Source organism: Bos javanicus, chromosome 6 (assembly GCF_032452875.1).
Source record: "Bos javanicus breed banteng chromosome 6, ARS-OSU_banteng_1.0, whole genome shotgun sequence".
NCBI lineage: Eukaryota > Metazoa > Chordata > Mammalia > Artiodactyla > Bovidae > Bos > Bos javanicus.
Window position 1 is genome coordinate 87,979,472 of NC_083873.1, and position 22,667 is coordinate 88,002,138.

At 40.7% G+C, this 22,667-nt stretch overlaps 1 protein-coding gene across 2 annotated transcripts in view; it reads right to left on the reverse strand.

The window, feature by feature from the left end:
- ADAMTS3 (ADAM metallopeptidase with thrombospondin type 1 motif 3) overlaps nt 1-22,667 on the reverse strand; it is a 277,975-nt gene that overhangs the window by 247,284 nt on the left and 8,024 nt on the right. For both annotated transcript variants that reach the window (XM_061420428.1, XM_061420429.1), the window contains exon 3: nt 8,197-8,603. In XM_061420428.1, the coding sequence (XP_061276412.1) occupies nt 8,197-8,603 (407 nt within the window). The remainder of the gene's footprint in view (nt 1-8,196; nt 8,604-22,667) is intronic.

Here is a 22,667-nt window from a genome sequence, read left to right on the forward strand (position 1 = left end):
GCAACATAATTAAGGAATACGAATCTTGCCCTCCTCTCATCCTGAATATCCATGCAAGCATGTCATTATCAAGTACAGTTACTGAATTTGGTCTTAATACATACACCTCTAGGATCTACCCTCTTTTGTCTCTCTCTCCCTCTTGCATTAAACTTGCTCCTGTGCATGCATGCACACTCAGTCTCTTTGGTCGTGTCTGACTCTTTGCAGCCCCAAGGAGTGTAGGCTTCCAAGCTCCTATGTCCGTGGGATTCTCCAGGCAAGAATACTGGAGTGGGTTGCCATGCTCTCCTTCAGGGGTTTTTCCTGACCCAGGGATTGAACCCACATCCTCTGTGTCTCCTGCACTGCAGGTGGATTCTTTACCACTGAGCCACAGGGGAAGCCGCACTTGCTCCTTCATTCAGCTAAATACTGACCAAGACTACTTTGGCTCGCCCATGTATTCATTACATATATTACAAAGTTCATGAAATCTTCTTACCCCATCCTCTCTTCATGTTTATGGCCATCACAAATATCTCCTACTTTCCTCAGAGGCTCTTCCTCTTACCCATCCCAACCTCTGCCATCATCAGTGGTCACTTTAACATACATGGTTATCTTTCCAATTGTCTGGGATCACAAATACTGCTTTCTCCAGGAAGCCTTCTATCATCCTTCCAGGTATAAATAATCTTTCCATCACCTGGATTCTCACATTTAATCTACTCTAGTCTTAGAGCATATAAAACATTCCTGCCTTGTACTTTAGTTCTATTTTTGCATATCTTATATCTAGCATTCCTGGAGGAAGACAAAGGTTATGCCCAGCTTACCTCAGTATTGCTCACAGCAATCAGTCTAGCCCTTTACATATCCTAGCTCTTCCAAAAGCTTTATTAACTTGATCAGTATTCCTAGAAGCAAAGATGCAGCCACACGATTAACAGTTTTTGCACTCGAGGACCTTGAGGCTGGGTTTAGTTTGCAAGAACTCTGTGACTTCAAAGCCTGATTATGCACAAAGGTGTCATATCAATATCTTGCTGTGCTTTTGTTCTTGTTTTAGTGATAATTTACCGAGAAGAAGAAGAAACTAAAGATGTGGTCAGCACTATTTTCACAGTTCCTAAAGTGTCTTGAGTATCTTTAAAAATCTGTATTAAAGTTATAATGAAGTCCTAGTTGCCATGGCACTGAGAAGAATAGGAAGCATTACTTCTCAGGTCAACTTTCCCTCCCCTTTTATTTATTTTCTGTTTTCCATTCCTATACAAAGAAAGACGTGAAATACCACATTTATTTTTTCCCCAATTTTTAGCTCACCCTTAAACTTAATTTAAAAATGTACTATATCAAAGTTAGAGACAGTAATGGGAAATAAACCATAATCAAATTGATGTAAATAAAATCATAAGCTGAAGGGGCTTCCCTGGTGGTTCTGTGGTTAAGAATCCGCCTGCCAATGCAGGGGACATGGGTTCGATCCCTGGTCTGAGAAGATCCCACATGTCACGAGGCAACTAAAGCCATGCACCACAGCTACTGAAGCCCGAGCACTCTGTAACCTGTGAGCCGCAACAAGAGAGGCCACTGCCATGGGAAGCCTGAGCATATCAACTAGAAAGTAGCCCGCGCTTGTGTGAAGGAAGACCCAGTGTGGCCGAAAATATAAATAAATAAAATAAACATAAGTTGAACAAGTGGTACCCACAAACATGAATAGTTTATATCAGCTACAAAATAACTATTAAAAAGAAGTATTTTCAAAATCACACAAGAGAAATATAGCCAAAAATTTTGCAAAAGGCTTGACATATGTATAATTCTGGATTTATACAAATTAAGTGCAAAATGTGAAAATGATCAAAGACTTGCTAAATTTTTCCGCTTCACCACAGATAAGCATAACCAGGCTGCCTATCTGAGAGGAAGGCAGGGTAGGAAATGTAACCAACAGCCCAGATCCAGCACAGGCAGGATTAATACTGTCAGCTCCTATGGGGCCAAATCTCAGGTAAGAAGCAATGAGGCTTATCACAGTACTGGTTCTCCCAAACTAGTTAAACTAGAGGACTTATAACTAGTTTTTCCTTTCTACTTATGGAAATAAAAGGGTATAGGTGCTTTGAGCATCTTCTAACCCTGCATTGCTAAAAGCAGCCTGGTGTAGGTGGCTGGAAGTGAAACGAGGTTTCAGTCCTTTGTTCCCCAGACCTACTGAAGTGTCTTAAATCAACATGTACACGGTTAAGACACAAAAACTCCCTCTGTCCCATCAGGAAAATACACATCTTCCATAGACAAGTTCCTTGGGGGAGAAAAGGTAGGAGGCAACTGGCTTTTAGAGATTAGGTTCTCCTCATAAAAGCAGACGTTCAAATGTCAACATCTAAAGATCAGTCCTTGAAAACTCTAAACCCACTATAAATAGCTACGGATTTGTATCTATTTTTAGTATCAAACATTTCATTTACCAGATTGAGCTGTATTTATAATCACTAGTCAAATATTCTTAATCCCAGGCACACTGGCTCATAATACTTTTTAAAATAGACTTTTTAAAAAGTGCCTCTGCAGCTGGACTTAGTGAAATAGGCATACAGAGGACATGTTTCTGAAGGGACCAAATCCCAAAGCAGAAGTCTTAAGGCAGGGACGTCTGAAGGCTGTTTGCTTTATAAGTTTGTGGTTGTCCACAAAGACTTCATTTGGCCATGCCCCAAATCTAAAAAGGGTAAATTACCTCCAATACTAATCAGATGTGACTATCACACATTTTAGAAAAGAGGTTTTGCCTATGGCTCCCAAGTTTTAAGCTTCCAAGACTCCCTAACCTAATAGTGGAGATGTCCTATTAGAAGCCTCAGGATGGCTAAGAGTGGTCTCAAGAACAAGGCAGGATAAACAGGAGTTAGGAGGGAAAAAAAAACACCTATGTTTTTCCTGGCCTTTCCTGAATTTATCCATTTTACATGTTATTTTATTAGATAACCCCTAGTGACTTCATTTGAGAAGGGCCTGGCAACCCGCTCCAGTATTCTTGCCTGGAGAATCCCGTGGACAGAGGAGCCTGGCAGGATATAGTCTGCAGCATCGTGAAGAGTCAGACACAACTGAAACAATTTAGCATGCATGCACGCACAGTGATTTCATCTGGAAGAAGGATTTCAAATGTTGCAAAATATTGAAAATTTCTGTCCTCAATAAGCTGCCTTGATCATAAAGTCAGCCCACAAGGAAATCATTGAGTTGGATAATCCAAAATAGCCATCATCAGTCAGTTCTTCCAGTCTCAACCAGTTTCCTCTGATGACAATCCAGAGCAATTAACAAAGGGATATCGTTCTCATAAGTCTAGAAAAATCCAGTTCCCTTATGTTATGAACACACGACATAAAGACTACTAACCAAATAACCCTTTATTTTGGCAAATTTGAAGACCACAAAATATGACTGTGAGTCGCCACTACTCACAGGGGAGATTTAATAGTGTTATAGGGCAAATGCCAGGGCTCTGTGGAATAAAGAAATCTATTTTCAGCTGGAATTCTCAGCCAGAAGCATCTTCCCACTTAGAAGTGTGTGAAATGCCTGCCATCACCATGACTCCTGACCACTGGACTCTCACTGTAGAGACGCAGAAGCAGAAGGGTAACACACGTCAATGGCCTCCAGCCAAAGACCACTAGGAACTCATCTGCAGTTGACAAGCTGGGTTTATTATGTTGCCGGGAGCCAGAACACACACCAGAGGGAAGCATAAGCATCTCAGTAAGAGAGCTTTAGAAAGAACCTATTAACAGGATTTAGGCTTTGGCAGGATAATTTGGAGGAGGATCTAGAGAATTGGGCTTTTTAAAAATTGGATGCTGTCAGAAAACAAGGACAACTCCATGACTGAATACCGTAACAATTCTCACTTACAGTAAGAGAAGACATAAAGCTGTAATCGGTAAAGAATTAGCTATCATTCATAAAAGATAATCTTGACAAAGATTCAAAAAAGGTCATCCTAGGCAGAACAGATATGGTTCTTGGCCACAGTGGGTGAAAATCACTGTCAATTCCTTCATGCAAAACACTTTGATGTTGATTTCAGAAATGCACAGAATAAGATTTTAGATATCATGTACATCTATGTCCGGGCTTCCCTGGTGGTTCAGGCAGTAAAGAATCTGCCTGCAATGCAGGAGACATAGATTTGATCCCTGGGTTGGGAAGATCCCCTGGAGAAAGGAATGGCTACTCACTCCAGCATTCTTTCCTGGAGAACCACATGGACAGAAAAGCCTGGTGGGCTACAGTCCATGGGGTTGTAGAGTCAGACACGAGTTAGACATCTTTTTCATATCACATTCTAGACCTTGGCTCTGCATATGTCACTTAAGGCAATTTACTGTCTTCCTCCATAATGTCCAAGTTAAGGGAACTTTCCTGTGATCACTTCATGCTGCTGCTGCTAAGTTGCTTCAGTTGTGTCTGACTCTGTGCGACCCCATAGATGGCAGCCCACCAGGCTCCCCCATCCCTCGGATTCTTCAGGCAAAAACACTGGAGTGGGTTGCCATTTCCTTCTCCAACGCCTTCTCTGGACCATTTCATAGTTACCTGGAATAAGTAGTATTCAGTCAAGTTTCTGATGTTCAGAGGAATAGGAATAGCTAAGTATTACTACTTGCTTTTCAAACTACCTGGGGTAAATAAACTGTTTCTTTTCTCCCCAATTGTTCTTGGGCTGATAATTTTGTAAAATACAAGAAAAACTAATTACTAGGAAAAAAACAAAAAAGACACAAAATAGCAGCCTCAGCTTTTTATTTTTTGTTTTTACTGTTAGGTCGGAGCCTGGTGGGCTGCTGTCTATGGGGTCACACACAGCTGGACACGACTGAAGTGACTTAGCAGCAGCAGCAGCAGCAGCCAACACAAATATAATAACTATGTCAAAGTGTCATAAAGTTTCTTTATATAGTCTCACCTTCAGTATTTATCTTGACCTGGGCGTATGGACACTCTTTGAGCAGTACTGTTGTTTTTATTTTTTTTTACAAATCACAGCCTTCTGTTTAATATAAATTAATTCTGTCTCAGACCACTATCTATTTCATATATACATAGTTTGCCGCAAGGTAGCATTAGAGAAAAAGAGGTAAGGGGTTTCACTCAGGGAAAAGGCCATGGTAAGAGCTTCCCAATCTCAGTGAAAAATAAATACCTGTGGCTGCTCCCTATGACTAAGAGTTTCAAAAGACCTACATAGATAATCAGATCACAGGAATCTCATCGACAATAATCTACATTAGACCCATCCAGGTAGGCTTCACTGGCTTTCTCTTCCATAGCAGGATACTTCACTTCATCTTGCTGAGCAGAGATGGTCCCATTGGCATTTTTAGGCGAGGAGGGGCTCTGCTTTCTGCTAAGACAACTTAGATTTGGTTATAATCCCAGAGTTTCCCAGGGAAATGGCTTTCTAGCCCATCAGCTTAATCCTCAGGCATCTATGTGATCTCAGTATCCCTGTTTCTCTTCCTAAGGTCAAGAAGGTCAAACTTAAATCCCCTACACAGCAAGTTAAAGGAACAAAAAAGGGTTTAAGAATCTGCTAATTAGTCAAGTTTATTTACATTCACATCAGTTTTACTTCCTACTTAATTTCAGCTAAGATGCTTATTCTATCCAATGCAATTTTAAGAATTTGTCCCCAGCTTAATGAAGTAGTAGTCATCACTCTATTGATCTGCTCTCTATTACTGAGCTTCTAGTCCTGCCGTCATCTTTACTCTTCCTCCATAGCTGCTATGAGCTGGAAACTCTAAAAAGCCTTCTGTTTAGGTACACCCACATAGTCAGCACTGCCTGCTATAGGCTGGACTCCTCTCTTTTCCAAGATCAAGCTCAAGGCCTGAGCCATGTATGCCTGGTTAGAAACTCTGTCCCCATTCATAAAATCTCTCCAGAAGATACTTCCCTTTATCACAACTTTTTTAAGTTGAACATAATTTTAGTATGCATGTGTGTGTGTGTGTGTATATACACATACATGTATACCAGATATTTTGACACTTAAAATCTATGGCAAATTTAACCTCTTTGAGCTCCATGAGAATGGTAATCATGACCATTCATCATTTCACAATGCCTGGAACAGCGCTTGCCCAGAATTGACTTCTCAGAAATATGTTTTAATTAATTAAAGGATCAAAGAATGGAACAAATAAATACACTGGTTGAGTTGTGCACATGCACACAAACAGACACACTATGTCAACAGTTAACACCATACCTTAAAAATGAGAAATCAATCCTAATAATTAATGTATATTCATACTGTATACCTATTTTCCTCTTCCTTACAACTATTGCCCTATATTTCTGTATCTATGATTAGATCATTTGACATGTACAGTAAGAAAAACACTGATTGCTAAGTCAGGTTTAAAAAACTCACTATTAAAATAATTTTCTTGCCTTTTGCCTTCTTTAAACTGATTTTCAAGTTTCAAATCTCCTAGCCCAAGCTTCAGTCTTAACCAGGGAGATAAAAAGTACGTAATCTTCTTATGCAATAAAACTTAAAAATAACATTGAATTAAGTTTTATACTCAATATACTTAGAAGTGTTATAAAATAGTACCTTTTATGGAATTTATTTCCTTTTATACTCTAGTACTGTTGAATCAAGCTCTTGGTGAATATTTTAAACTTTGTCTTCTAGAAGATGTTTTCTTTCTATTGTTTTAGTCAGTAATTTAGTTAAGTCAGATCTATTAAACATTTGTGTGGAATGAGAAGAATCTTAGAGATTCCTTGTGTCTTCAAACCCCATAGCATGGTCTAGCACCAATGAGATGCTGTGAATCTTAAACTGAAAGGGTCCAACTAGGAGACCTGCCACACACGCTCTCTTCAGTTTTCTGTTCAGGCTTCTAAAGCCCTATAGAATATCTAGAGGCAGTACAAGACCTCCAGATAAAGCCTGCAACCATGAACTCAACAGGCCTTGAGTAAAAAATACGGCATCATAACTCCTTTGGGTTGTGCTTATGCATTAAGAGGACAGTAGCAGAAGATTCCAGAGAAGGCACTGGCGACCCACTCCAGTACTCTTGCCTGGAAAATCCCATGGGCGGAGGAGCCTGGTAGGCTGCAGTCCATGGGGTCGCTAAGAGTCAGACACGACTGAACGACTTCACTTTCACTTTTCACTCATGCATTGGAGAAGGAAATGGCAACCCACTCCAGTGTTCTTGCCTGGAGAATCCCAGGGACGGGGGAGCCTGGTGGGCTGCCATCTATAGGGTCGCACAGAGTCGGACACGACTAACGTGACTTAGCAGCAGCAGCAGCAGAAGATTCAAGGTACTGTTTGGGACGAGCCAAGGTAGAAGGAATGCAAGGATTGTTTTGAGAACTCCCAGAAGAGAGACAAAACAAAAAGAATAGCTGTGAACTCCCAAGAAACAGCAGCCTGGCAACCACAGAAAGAAAAATGGTTGCTCTTTTTGAACAAAGGCTTGGAGTCAATTATGAATGGAAGAGGCATAAACATTGACACACTTCTCAAATAACATCTGGAGATGCAAGACAAAAATATTTCACATCCTCAGAGTGTGTGAAGAAGGGTCAGTTACTATTAGCCTCAACCACAAAAGTGAATAACAATATATAGGTATTTCATTCAAAAGCAAGAGAAAATGAAGTAAAGCCACCATAGCGAGAGAACTACACCTCAGGTTCATACACTAATGCAATTTGAACAAATTCTGACAGAGAAGCACCTTGTTTCCCATTTCAGCATTCTGAGGGGTGTGCAAAAGAATGCTTTCTAAATATTTTCTTTAATAAAATACCTAATGTTTCCTCATAAGAACGGAAATACTATCATTTTGAAGGAATCTATGCTTCTTTAAAAAGTTGTCAGGATGATTTTAAAGAAGTAAGGAAATAAAATTCCCAATGTGACGCAAGTGGACATATAAGCAAACAACGCTAAAGTAGTTGTCTTTGGTTTCTTAGACTAATGTCTTCATGTCAAAATGAAGCCAAAGCACACATCTTTGACAGTGAAATGCTTTCTAATGCTTGTTCCTGAACTTGAAATATAATAATGAGGCTTTCTTTCCACCTCTACCTTCCAAACCATGCTGAACCCATGCTGCACTCCCAAACACCTGCAAACACACAGACACAAAAGGCAAGGAGTCTTACCAGACCATCACAGTTGCTAATGGCAACAGAAGTTCCTGGAATGTCCATGATGTCACCAACATAAGCACAGTTGGTCTGCAAAGGCTCGGTTTTCCAGATTCTCTCCGAAGTACTTCCTGGCTGATGATCATTAATGGGGTCGGTTATATTCCCAGGCACCGGAGATGCCTCATGCCATTCCACAACAGCACCAGGAGCTACCAGCTGAGTGTTGGGCTTTAGTCGAAGATGAAAATCTCTTCCAAATGCCGTGATGTTAAAGAACAATTGCTCAGAGTTGGAAGACACGTCCCTCGTTGACCTCTTTTTGTGATTTGCAGAAAGAATATGGGAGAGATAGTGTCCTTCAAAATTCGTGCTGACAGGAGTCACCAGCTCATACTCTCTCTGTCTCTTTATTGGTAAATCTGTGGGGTGAAAAAACAGAACTGTAGAATCCTGTGTAACAAGAGAACACAGGAAGATGTAACACAGGCATCAAGGGTCCACCTCACAAGACTGCACCTCAACTTGCATAATAAATATATTCTTGAATTGTCTCATAAGCAGTAAGTTTTGAGAACTCAAATCATTTCTCAAACACATTTAGGTAACTCTGTGTTAAATTAATCATTTTTTTTTAATTTTTAAAAAATTTCACTACATGTGAATACTCATCTCATTTATGTGTTTGAGAATATGAATAAAATAACTTTCCATAAATTTATCAAGCTTGCTTATAACCAAGACATACACTCAATTAATGTATCATTGATATAATTAATAACTGCTACAGACTTTTAACAAAGTTGCTACTATGTAGAAGATATTTTTCCTAATTGCTTTAATTTTTTCCTTATAAGAATCCTAGAATTTATACTTATCACAATAGTTTTGTGTATTAAATACAATGTACTTTGTACTATATCTACCACTGGCCTGTAATTTATACACTGTAGTTTATGGTGCTGCAGTTGATACATATTTTTCCACCATACCAACCCTAATAAGCATACTTCACAGGTGAGGAAACTGAGATTCAGGAGGTGTGTGTCCAAGGTCACATAACTGTGAAGCTCAGCTGTATCTTCACATCACACTCCAAAGCCCATACACTTCCTTTGCTTTATCATGTTTGTGTCCCATAAATCACAAAATATTTTCAGCAAATGAGGAGAATGGAGTAAAAAGGATCTATAAGTTGAATACACAAGTACTGGTTAGTCAAGAGCAGACAGCATTGTTATTTTGCACCATACTCCTTACACGGGAAGACCCTCATTGGAATACAAATTCAATATTAAGGGTCCACTTTATAACATGGGTGGCCACTCACATGTTTAATTGAATTGCACAGTTAGAACTTAACTGTTTAGCCAAGTTTCGCCAGATGTGAGTATTGTGTCAGCTGAAATGCAAACATCCTTGGGAAAGACAACACATTAAATGAACCATTTCTTCCTTAACAGAAACAATTTTGAAGGCAAAAGGAAACAAGCAGGGCAACAAGAATGAAGAAAGAACACATGGAAAAGAAACTCTAAGAGCATGAATTTAAAAGTTCTCCACCTTCATAATTCTAGCCTCAGACTAGCCCTATAGGTATGACAAAGTAGGTATGAAAAAAATTATATGATTCACAAAGATTCCTCACCTATGGAAGCTTCATGATTTTATGTAATACATTAGCATATTGGACCCATAAATGAATCTACAACCTATGTTCTTAAAGTGTTTTATAAAATCACTGTGAAAGGTGAAGTCACTCAGTCATGTCCAACTCTTTGAGACCCTATGGACTGTAGCCCACCAAGCTCTTCCATCCACGTGATTTTCCACACTGGAGTGGGTTGCCATTTCCTTCTCCAGGGTATCTTCCTGACCCAGGGATCAAACTAGGGTCTTCCACATTGCAGGCAGACTCTACCATCTGAGCCACCAGGGAATCCCATGAAGTGAAAGTCACTCAGTCATGTCCAACTCTTTGTGATCCCACAAACTATACAGTCCTTGGAATTCTCCAGGCCAGAATACTGGAGTGGGCAGCTCTTCCCTTCTCCAGGGGATCTTCCCAACCCAGGGATCAAACCCAGATCTCCCACATTGCAGAATCTGGGTTGGATTCCACAGAATCCATATTGGATTCTTTACCAGCTGAGCTACCAGAGAAGCCCCAACAATCAGTAAGTTTTCATTATTTTCCTACTTTTTAAATAACTCAAACAACGTGTAAAGTACCAAAAGACAAATGAAGGTATTTTGCAACCTGGAAATTCCTTGACTGCATGTTTGTTACCATTACACCACTTATAATGACCAGTGCATTTAAACATAATACCTATTTTTATCAAGTGTATACAGCCAGTGACACAGCTGTACATATTCACTAGGCAGAGAAGGAGTGAGGAGGGTCATATCACAGAGTAAAGTGAAGCCTGCTTCCAGGGAGCAGAAGCAACCCAATTCCTGCCTCTCTACAGTCTCTCTACATCATGAAGACCTGCATAGGTGTTGGTGTATGCACAGATGATTTCATAAAATCTGGCTGAGAGAAAGAACTTGAAATTTGAGAGAATGAACTCAAGTGTCACAGAAACAGGGTGATGGAGTAGGAGGTTTCCACAGGAAGGGATGAACTGGGCTCTTGGAAATGGACGGACACAGCCAACCCCAAACTAATTCCTGGAGGATAAGTAATTCCCCGTTTATCTCAGTATTCCCAGTATCATCTCATACAAGACTTTGTCCTCGCCAGGGACTCTTATCAGTAGGATGTGTTTACTATGTATGAGTTAGTAACACGGGTAACTGGAGAACATTTGCTTTGTCTCTGCTGATCCACAACTCTGACTTAACTATCCACAGCCCAGGAGCATCTCGCCGCACCAATGATTCCAGCTGTAACTCTTTCTTTAACCATCGGTTTACTGTTTCGGGGAAAGAAAGAACAACATTTCATTTTAATGCATGGATTTCTCATCTCCATTGAAGGGAATTCACACATCCAAAATCTAGACAATATACTGATGCCTGGATTAAGCAACTGAACAACTAGAAAATTTAGGAAAAATGCAGGGCGTCTCCTCCACACCCAAGAGGATACCCAGAGTTTCATGCTGACAGTAAGCCATACATCCTAGATTTTCTGGGGTGAATCCATTTTTCCACTGTGAGACAATATGTTCTGAACTTTTATTCAAAATAAAGATGATATGTTTGTATAGAGCTTTGTCTTCTCCAACTTTAAATAATAAACCATTCCTAAAATGTACACACAAGAAACAATTTTGAAATTAAACTCTGAATGAGTCATTTTCCAGGTGGGATTAAAGAAAAAGATGCATTTAATATTCCCTCAAGCTACCACCCCGTAGGACAGTAGTTAATGGAACGGACAACGGAGCTACCCAGTCACCTGCCATGTATTACAGAATAAATATCAGGCACTGTGCTTTGTCCTGGGGAATACACCTTCTCTAATTCTTACAACAATCACAGTTGGTAAGTATTATTACCCTTAGTTTATAAATGAGAAAGCAGACCTAGAAAGCCTGACACATAGCAAACAAGGAGCCAAAGAAAATTTTCAATTCTGATCACCTTGACACTGAAGATCACACTCATTCAGAATAGAGGGAACATCTTGCTGGCAATTTCTAATTGAAGACCTGAGTTATAAAGGAAAACAAGAATGATGATGGCCTATCTGCAGCCAACCAACCAATTTTTCCTCTACTGCAGCTTCAAAAACTTTGTAAAAGGCTCTTAAATTCTAGGTCTTGGGGAGAAAAATAAAGGGATGGGTGGGTAAAGCTCAAAGTTATCAATGGTAATCTCATGCTACAATCACATATGCAAACCAATGTTAATTTACTGCATTCAGAAATGATACATTTCACAGCACCAAATACTTCCACAAAGCAATACAGAGTATGGTCAAGGAACAGATTATAGTGTCAAAAAGCAGCAAGTCGACACGTGAACTTGAGCAAGTTCTTTTTCCTAAAGGCTCAGCTTCCTCAATTGTTAACTGAGGCTGCTGCGGCAGCGGCGGCGGCTGCAGCATCGCTTCAGTCGTGTCCGACTCTGTGCGACCCCACAGACGGCAGCCCACCCGGCTCTCCCATCCCTGGGATTCTCCAGGCAAGAACTGGAGTGGGTTGCCATTTCCTTCTCCCATGCATGAAAGTGAAAGTGAAAGTGAAGTCGCTGGGTCCTGTCTGACTCCTAGCGACCCTGTGGACTGCAGCCTACCAGGCTCCTCCGTCCATGGGATTTTCCAGGCAAGAGTACTGGAGTGGGGTGCCATTGCCCTCTCCACAGTTGTTAACTGGAGGTTAGTAATAGTTCTAAAGTCATAGAAGAGGTTTAAGTGAGATTAAAATTTAAATCCAAAGGATTCTGTAAGTTTTAACTATTTTAACTTAAATGTAAATTAGCTACTTATTAAAATATTACCCATGTGCAATTTTAAAATGCAAAACTAGGGACTTCCTGGTGGCCCAGTGGTTAAGAGTCTGAGCTTCCAATGCAAGGGGCATGAGTTTGATCCCTGGTCTGAGAACTAAGATCCCACATCCCTGTGATGTAGCCAAAAAAGTATAAATAAAATAAAGTGCAAAACTCTACAACTGTCATCCCGCACGGCTGAAGGGCCACAGTTATAGGCATGTAAAGGTTTGTGTGAGCCATAAGTTCCATAAGCACAGAGAGCCAGGGCCACACTAAAGCCACATTGCAGTCACTAATTACCCAAGCCTGACTCAGAAGCAGTGAATTTTGATACAACCCACTGGCATTTCTGCATGCCTGGTCCATCCCACTCTCCTATCCCCAGTATGGATGAACTGTCTGTGATCTTACTTAGGAGCAAAGCCTTCATTCATGTACACAACCTAGCCCCTCTTGCCTTTGCAAGACAGCTTTAGCAACTGTCCTCTTTTTCTTTCCTCATCAATTTCCCCCATCACTAGACTGTCCCCACCAGCAAATAAATAAACTGCCATATTTCCCACCTTTAACAAACACACAAAAACCTTCTTGATGCCACATCCATCTCTAGCTAATTTCCTATTACTTCACTGCCCTTTATAGCAAAACATTTCCAAAAAATTGACCGTATTAGATTTCTCGAATCTTCTCTTCCCAATCTTGTTCTTTCTTGAACCCAGTCCAATCATGCTCTTGCCAAAGTCACTAGTAACTCCGCAGTGCTAAAACCGATGGTTCAGACTCCATCTTCTTACTTGCTGTTTCTCTTTCCTAAGAAACACCCCCTTTTTTTAGCTTCCAAAACACCATTCTCCACTGGTTCTCATCTTTCCCTCGGTGGTCTCCTCTTCTCATTCTCCCTTCTCACATTCCTCTATTCTCATGACTGATACACACTGGAGTACTGCACGACCTGGTCACAGACTTCTCTTCTCCATGTACCCTCCCTAACGTGGTGTAGTCATTCTGTCTCATGAATTCCAATGCATTCACCATTGTATATCTCCAGCCCAGGATTCCTACATAAGTTCTTCTCTCATCAATTCAACTGCCCCTGGATCCTCTCCCTGTGCATAGTCACTAGGCACATCAACACATCCAAAAGTAAACTTCCAACCTTCCTACTCCCAAACTTCCACCTCTTCACCATGTCAGTAGATGGCAACTCCATCCTCCCAGTTACTCTAAAGACCAAAAACTTGACTAAATCATCCTTAATTCTTCTCATACCACACACAAAATCTTTTAACAAATTTTATTAACTCTACCTTCAAAATACATCCAGACTCTTATGACTGCTCACCACCTCCCCTACTGCTACCCTAGTCCAGACCACCATGCTCCCCTTCACAAGTCGTCCTCAAACCAGAGCCAGAGGGATACAAATGGAAGATCACGCCACCCTTCTCCTCAAAACTCATTTCGCTCAGAGTAAAATGGCTTGAAAGGTCCAGCACTGGGAATTCTCACATCTCAAGGTCACTGTGCTCACCATTTCCTCCGCCGAAATATCTTCCCCGACAACTGCATGGCTCAGCCCTCCATGCCTTCAGGTCTTCACTTAAACTTGGCCCTGCCATTGTCTTTCCTGACCAGAGGAACTGTCTTATTACTATCTTGCTTCTGCATGTTACTTTTCTCCATAAAAGTTGTCACCACCTCACATACTATATATTTTATATATGTCCATTTGATCACTTCTTAATGTGCATGCTTAGTCGCTTAGTCATGTCCGACTCTTTGAAACCTCATGGACTATAGCCCACCAGGATTCTCTGTCTGCGGAATTCTCCAGGCAAGAATATTGGAGTGGGTTTCCATTCCCTTCTCAAGGGATCTTCCCAACCCAGGGACTCCTGCATTGCAGGCAGATTCTTTACCATCTGAGCCACCATGAAAACCCTTGTTTCTTTATACTTGCTAGCATCCAAGCTTCAGGGGGTAGGAATTTGTATCTGCTCTCCTTACTATAGGTCTCCAGTGCCTAAAACTGACTCTAAAGTCACCCAATAAATATCTGCGAATGAATAAATGAGAGCAACTTGAGCCTAAAGAAGCACCAAAAATTAGAATGTGTCTTTTCCCCAAACAGTAATTATCATCAAGTGATCGATGACAGCAAACCACACAAGTTGTCATAAACCTCTGTAGCCTGAATCTGCTCGAAAATGTGGGGGATATTTCTCACAGTGTCTGCTGGCCTATAAATTCAAACAATTCACAATATCCTGAACTTACATTTTAAGCCACTAAGAACAACAACAAAAGTGTATCTAATCATTAAAACAGATCTCCTGGAATGCAAACACAGAGCCCCCTCATACTGAGGAACCAGAGGCAGGAAATTAGCCCCTCCTCTGCAATCCCTTTGGATATTCATAGAATTATAACCACACAGTCAAAAATAAACAAGACCTTGAAAAACCATCTCATCCTTGCCTCTTTCTTACAACTAAGGTATCTCAAGTAGAAAACATCATGTTTTCTTAAGGTAGGGGTGCAGTGCCTTTCACCTGCTCCCATTCTCTGTAAGGGAAGATTTTTCTCTAAATATCCTGGCCTCTCTGCCCTCCTTAACTCACTCTTCCCCAGTGAAGAGGCATGATGGATGTGAATAGCCAGTCTGGGAAAAATAAGCAGTTGGTGACGCTTAGCATGCCCTCACCGTCATTCTTCCCGGGAAGGAAGGACCCTGTCCTTTCTGATAAGGACCCTGTTCTCTTTCACTTCACGCCGCCCTACCCCGGTTCAGGCCCTGTCTCAGCCCAGCAGTCCTGACACACTCACATGGAGTGAGGTGTCCTGTCAGCTCGCCCACTGCCTGCCCGTGCAGAGCCTTGTGCTCCACCCTGGCCTCTTTTGTAAGAGATCTTTTAACCATGTTTTCAGATCTGCTATTTCTCAACATGTTCAGACCACGCAGGACAGAGGAATATGTTTAATTGTGACTCTGGACACTAAGACTTTTTATGTCATCACTCACCTGAAAAAATTAGAGCAATAGACTTTAATTCATAGACTTGCTGTAAGAATTGAATGGCCTAATCCAAAGTGATGAGGATCCAGCACTTACTAAGTGCTCAATAAAAGTTAGGTATTAATATTACCCTGTTATTTTTTCCTGAATAGTTTCGACTAACTGATCATTATTTCAGGATAAGATTAATTAGAAAACTGATATCTTTATTTCTAAGTCAGATCTGAAAATTTCTTAGGATACTATCTACTAATCAAATCCCCTCACTTCACACATAAGAAACGGAAACTCAAAGTTAGGTAATTTAGCCTGAATCAAAAAGTTAAGTCATCATTTAAGGCTCTCTGCATTCTGCCCCCAACTTCTTTTTGATATCATCTCCCATATTACCTAAAGCAACATGCTAATGTGCTCCCTACACCTTAATCACACCACTGATTAATCACTCTTGCCTTTAGAGACTCCTGCTCTCTTGCCTTTAGAGACCTTTCAGGATTGAAAGGTCTGTTGCTTTCCATCCATCTATTCAAATCTAACCCAAGCCTCACGGCCTTTCTCAAACCCCAGCTTTTCCAGGAAAACTTGCTTGCTTACTTGCCTTAAAGTACAGACTTCATGGTCTAAGCTTCCTAGCTCTGTCATACATTGTCTGCACAACAGTTATAAAATAAATCCCTATGGGTGAGAAGTTACATGCCGATGTCATGTCCTTTCAGAGATTTTAAGCACTTTGGGGGCAGAAGGGTGATGTTAAATGTGTTTAAATATCCCCAGTGTACACCAGTTTTGGGGGAAAAGAGAAATTAACATCTATTTTTGGAAGTGGGGATTCCTGGGGGGAGGGCTCTCACAGCAGGACCCCATGACCCAGGCTTTGGGATCATCTTAACGCCTTCACACATTTGGCCACATGCGCTCACAACTGAGGACAGGCAGCTTGGTATCCTTCTAAATATGCTGTAGGACGCTACATAAATGTCTCCCAGAGGAGACTAGATGTCCCCAGCACATTACGAAGACCACAATCTAGAACAGCAAGAGAAAAGAAGCCTACAATCAACAGTGCTAGGACCAAGAATGGCTGCAGAATAAGGTTCTCATGTATCACAGCAATTTTTAGCTGATCTAATTAAAACCAAAGCTACCCCAGGCACACAGAATATTGGAATACTTATGATTGATACAATGTGGCTTTGCGTGCTAAGTTGTTTCAGTCATGTCTGACTCTTTGCAACCCTATGATCTGCAACCTCCCAGGCTCCTCCGTCCATGGGATTCTCAAGGCAAGAATACTGGAGTGGACTGCCATGTCCTTCTCCTGGGGATCTTCCCAACTCAGGGATCGAATCCGTGTTTCTTATGTTTCCTGCATTCAGGTGGGTTCTTTACCACTAGTGCCACCTGGGAAGCCCAACGTGGCTTTAGTTCCCAAGTAAAGAAGGAAGTGGGATATGACGGTTCTATATGAAAAGTCTGGAGTCAAAAAGCACTTCATTTGAATGCTGGTTTCAAGCTGATGTGCTCTTTGGCATCCTGCGAACAAATTACGAAAATACAAGGCTCAGACAGGTTACCTGTAAAATAGGAAGAAGAGATAAAACCACATAAAGGCCTTGGTCCATCTAAGAACATCCCAGTAAATGTAAAGTTAGCTGCTGGTACTATCCTCATCCAGCTACAGCTGTACAAGAAGGAAGTCACTTGTGTCCCAGCTGCCCTCGGGCCTCTCCCCTCTCCATTCCCAACCCAAGCTATTGTTTCTGGTGGTTAGGAGGGATCTTGAACGCCATGACACCAAATGGCCTGAAGTCCAGACTGGCTCTACAAACCCATGCTCCATTACCCAAGTCAGAGACTGGGATTCTCTCCCACGAATTGGCTGATTGCCCTACTATAGAGGTAGTCACACAGGCAATTTCCTTTATCAGGTATAAATTCTCAGTATGCAACAATCTGGCCACAAGAATGAAATAAATAAGCATTTTCAAGATTTGCTCAAGAAGCCGCTCCAACAACAACATTTCCAAATCCTGAGCCAAGGGTAAGAGAATGAATTTCATCAGAAATGACAGGGGCCAGCTGTTCCAAGAGAGATGGGAGTGGGGTGAAGAGTGGACCTTAAGAGGACATCACGTGCCAGAGGCCTCACCCAGGCTGTAAACACCAACAGAGATGGGGACACATCTTCTATCAAAGGCAATTAAAAAGTAATCATGATAACAGGCTGAACTTCTGAATGCAGCCAAATTCCTTTTTCCTCACTTCATCTCCTCTAAGCTGTGATCGCCACAAGGCAGAGAAATGCTTTGATGTCTTAGTGTAGTTGCAAACCTATTTTCACAACTCTTGGGGGGGGTTGCTTTTTTTTAATACTCATTATTAAGAAAGAACAAATACTTGTGAACTTCAAAATTCTTCTCACTTTTTAAAAAATCTGGCTTTTTCATAAATATTTGTTGCAATTGCACAATGTTTATGTTCAAGAGAGCCATTTAGGAAAGAACAGCACATTCTTTCGCATTCCAGAACATGAAATCAGGTAAGAGGAGATCTTTTACGAAAAGAACAACTATTTTACAGAAATATATCCAACTATTTTCTTTGTTTGCTACATCTTCAAATAATCAAATAATCAATAACAGGCTAACAAGTAGAGTTTGTTTTTTCTTTTGGTGCTGTGCTGTGCGTGTGCTCAGTCACTCAGTCATGGCCAACTCTTTGAGATTCCAAGGACTATAGGCTCCTCTGTCCATGGGATTCTTCAGGCAAGAATACTGGGGCGGGTTGCCATGTCCTCCTCCAAGAGATCTTCCCAACCAGGGATCAAACCCCCATCTCCTGTGTCTCCTGCATTGCAGGTGGATTTTTTACCACTGCATCACCTGGGATGCTCCTTTACTTTATTAAGTGAGGCCCAAATGCCAAAATCTTAACATTTCAAACTCAGTTTTTAAGAAGCACTTTTACTGGTTACGTTTATCATCATTGGAAACTTTACAGACACAAGAGAACTATCAGACATTCTAAAAATTAATATTTCTCATACGTCTTACAATTTTTTGATGGATAATACTTTTAGAGACTAATATTGAGTCTAGAATTTAAAGCCAGGAAAAGTAGCATTTATCCCCAGGGCCAAAGGCTGAGGAAAATATGACAGATAAGAAATGTGGATAGCAGCTTTAAAGGTTTTCACTGAAATGTTACTTGTGGTAATTATTTTTTCCAAATCTAAAATAGTCTGGTTCATGGTTTGACAAAAAGTACGAAAAACCATCTGATATGAAATAACCAACCTTAACTCCATCTGAAGACTTAATCCCTCTTTGCCATGTGATGTATTTACATCTTCCAGGAATTCAGACACAGACATCTTGGGGGTCCGTTCCTCTGCTGGCCACGGCCACCAGTTCCCATCAAGGTGCTGGAAGTCCTCACAGCTGTGGTGTTATTGGACATTTGTGACTCCCAGCATCCATCCCCTTTTAATCTTTAATTGAACCTCAGTTTTCCCTCAGGTTAACTGTCTCATGCTCCACTCTCAGTCCCTATACATCAAGAATGAAACAGCTCAATCCAGGCTAACCTGAGCACTTGCCTCACTGAGCACTAGGCATGGCTTGAAAATAAGGTGTTGTGTTTTATTTTTTTTTGCAAGAGCCTGGCACATGCACATCTAATTAATACTGGTAAAGACAACAAAAAAGGAACTTTTCCATGTCTTAGCAGCAACCCAATTCCCTCTATCCCAAGATATAACATTTTAGACTCTTTTTGACTGTTCCATTTCTTTTCTCTGGGATGTTAGAGCCAATGCCCAAGGAGGAGGACTGTCAATAGGTAATACTGTGGTGAAGGGTCTGCAAGCATGGGGTTCAGGAGAGGGCTCAGGCTTAGGTAGCTAGGATGTAAATCAGGAAACTGAGTGGACTGTCGTGACAGGGGCAGCTCTGGTGGACACACATTCACTGAACGGTTTTCCACACCTAATGATAAAAAAACGACATATGCCTCAAGCCAAGTAGCAAATAAAAGCTCTACCAGGAACTACTACTGGAGCTGCCAGGACAGAAGTGTCTTGTCTAGTAGGGTGAAACGTAGGATGATAGCCCAGAGTTGCTGGTGATGGTCTTTGCCACAACTTGGATCTTGGATGGTCACAGTCCTATGCTACTAGAGAAATAAAGCCAACGCAAAGGAAAAATGAGAGAGAAAGAAAGAGAGAAGGAAGAGAGGAAAGGAGAAAAGGGACGGGGAGAAGGATAGAAGGAGAGGCAAAGGAGGAATGGGGTGAGAGAGAGATTGATTTTTGACATTATTTGAGACCTGACTTTGAATATCTGATCAATTTTGTCTTCCTTAACCACTATCAACTGGGTTCCTGTTTTTTGCATCCCAAGGAGTTATGATTAATATAGAAACTTTTGCTCAGTGAAATGGAAAAAAGGGATATCGATAAATAAAGTGAAATGAAGAAAGAATTATGTCCAGTATATACAAAATATACTTGGTGTGGAATCCACATGGAATAACTGTTTCTGCACTATTCCTTATCCAACTCCTCCCTCTACTACTATATTCCAATGAGTTAAGCAACACTATGTTGAAATGCCAACATGAAGCTAATACATGAAAATAGAACTCTTAAAGAGCTGTCACATGGTAAGTTGAGTGGCTGGATAGCATACAAGTCCATGACACACTAAATTAAGGTACTTGGAAAGCCATGGTGGTGGGCAGACCTATCAGAAATGTAGGGACAAAAAAAAAAAAAGAAATGTAGGGACTAGTGTGAGGCAGCTCTCCCTGAGTAAAAGTGTTTTTTAAAAAGCACAAGACTAAGACATACCCACAGGTAATAGGTAATAATAATATGTATTATTCTAGCTGGCTCACCATGTGGCAGCATTATATGAATCCATTAAAACTCTATGAAATAGAATACTTCTGTCACATACAAGACAAAGACACTTTTTCAGGTTAAGGTCATCAGCTAGAAAGTGGTACAGTCAGGATTTTAAACCACAAAGTGAAAAGCATCTGTGCCACTGACCATTTGACAGAGGAAAGGAAATGAATATTAGTTGGTCCTCTAAAAGAAGACTCTCGAGAGTCCCTTGGACTGCAAAGAGATGAAACCAGTCAATCCTAAAGGAAATCAATCCTAAATATTCATCAGAAGGACTGATGCTAAAGCTGAAGCTGCAATACTTTGGCCACCTGATACAAAAAGCCCATTCATTAGAAAAGACCCTGATACTGGGAAAGATTGAAGGCAGGAAGAGAAGGGGATGGCAGAGAATGAGATGGTTGGATCATCTCTGAGAATCACTGAATCAATGGAAATGAGTTTGAACAAGTTCTGGGAGATGGTGAAGGACAGGGAAGCCTGGCGTGTTGCAGTCCATGGGGTCACAAAAAGTTGGACACGACTGAGCGACTGACCAACAAATCCATACACTAGTTAGATTTTAGATTAAGGAATGGACTCTACTTGTAAAAAAGAAAGGATTTTACATGTAAAATAAAGAGAATGCAAATTCACATGAATAATCATTTCAATCATTCTTTTATCTTTATTTGTGTGCATTAGCACATACAAAAATATATGTATTAAGTATTTAAAAAATTCTCGGCAATGTGATTTATCATCCAAATATTTGAAGATCTATATGTTTAATCCTCCTTTACTTTCTAGAAGTTTCCTAAATACTTTTTTTGTTTTATCAGTCACTTTGAGAACAAGACTATTTCATGCTTCTCACAATTTGTTCTAAATTCCAAAAAGATTCATCATGCTGAATTTGTGGCACTCATTTTTATACACAAGATACTGACACTTTACCACAAATCTCTCCTAGGGCTTTACAGTGAGTCAGCAAAATGTGTAAACATATTCAGAAAATTAGGATGGATCAATTACATGTGGGAACAGAGATTCCTAAGCTAGGAAACTTCCCACTCTTTACTAGGCATTCTAAAGAACATACATCTCTCAAATTCTGTTCTAGGAGTTGGACAAGTCGTCCTCCAGTACTGATAAAATTACAAAACCTTTTTATAATATGAAAGTGAAAGTGAAAATCGCTGAGTCGTGTCTAACTCTTTGCAACCCCATGGACTATACTGTTCATGGAATCCTCCAGGCCAGAATACTGGTGTGGGTAGCCTTTCCCTTCTCCATAATGGTTCACATTTGGATGTACTTGATAATTAAAAAAATGATTAATTCATTGCATCTTTCAGAGACTAATAACCAAATACTTAAAAATTATGTTCAAACATCAAGAAGAGCAGAACCAAATCTAAAATTAAAATATTTTAAATCAACACTTTCCTATATATTGCTAGTCAGAATTCGGGTCTTAGAAACTTCTTCAAAAGTCACTTGTCAAAATGCACCCTGTTAATTTGGTTTTACTCAGGAATCAGCTTCTAGGACTCTCTCCAGAACTAGTCATTGGAAACGTGAACAATAATCTACATGCAACACTGCACGGCAACATTCATTATCATAAGAAGGTGGAGGCCGTTAGGGAAACGATCACGTAAATTAAGGTTAATTAATAGATGGGGAAACAGTGGAAACAGTGTCAGACTTTATTTTTGGGGGCTCCAAAATCACTGCAGATGGTGATTGCAGCCATGAAATTAAAAGACGCTTACTCCTTGGAAGGAAAGTTATGACCAACCTAGATAGCATGTTCAAAAGCAGGGACATTACTTTGCCAACAACGGTCCCTCTAGTCAAGGCTATGGTTTTTCCAGTGGTCATGTATGGATGTGAAAATTGGGACTGTGAAGAAAGCTGAGGGCCGAAGAATTGATGCTTTTGAACTGTGGTGTTGGAGAAGACTCTTGAGAGTCCCTTGGACTGCAAGGAGATCCAACCAGTCCATCCTAAAGGAGATCAGTCCTGGGTGTTCATTGGAAGGACTGATGCTGAGGCTGAAACTCCAATACTTTGGCCACCTCATGCGAAGAGTTGACTCATTGGAAAAGACCCTGATGCTGGGAGGGATTG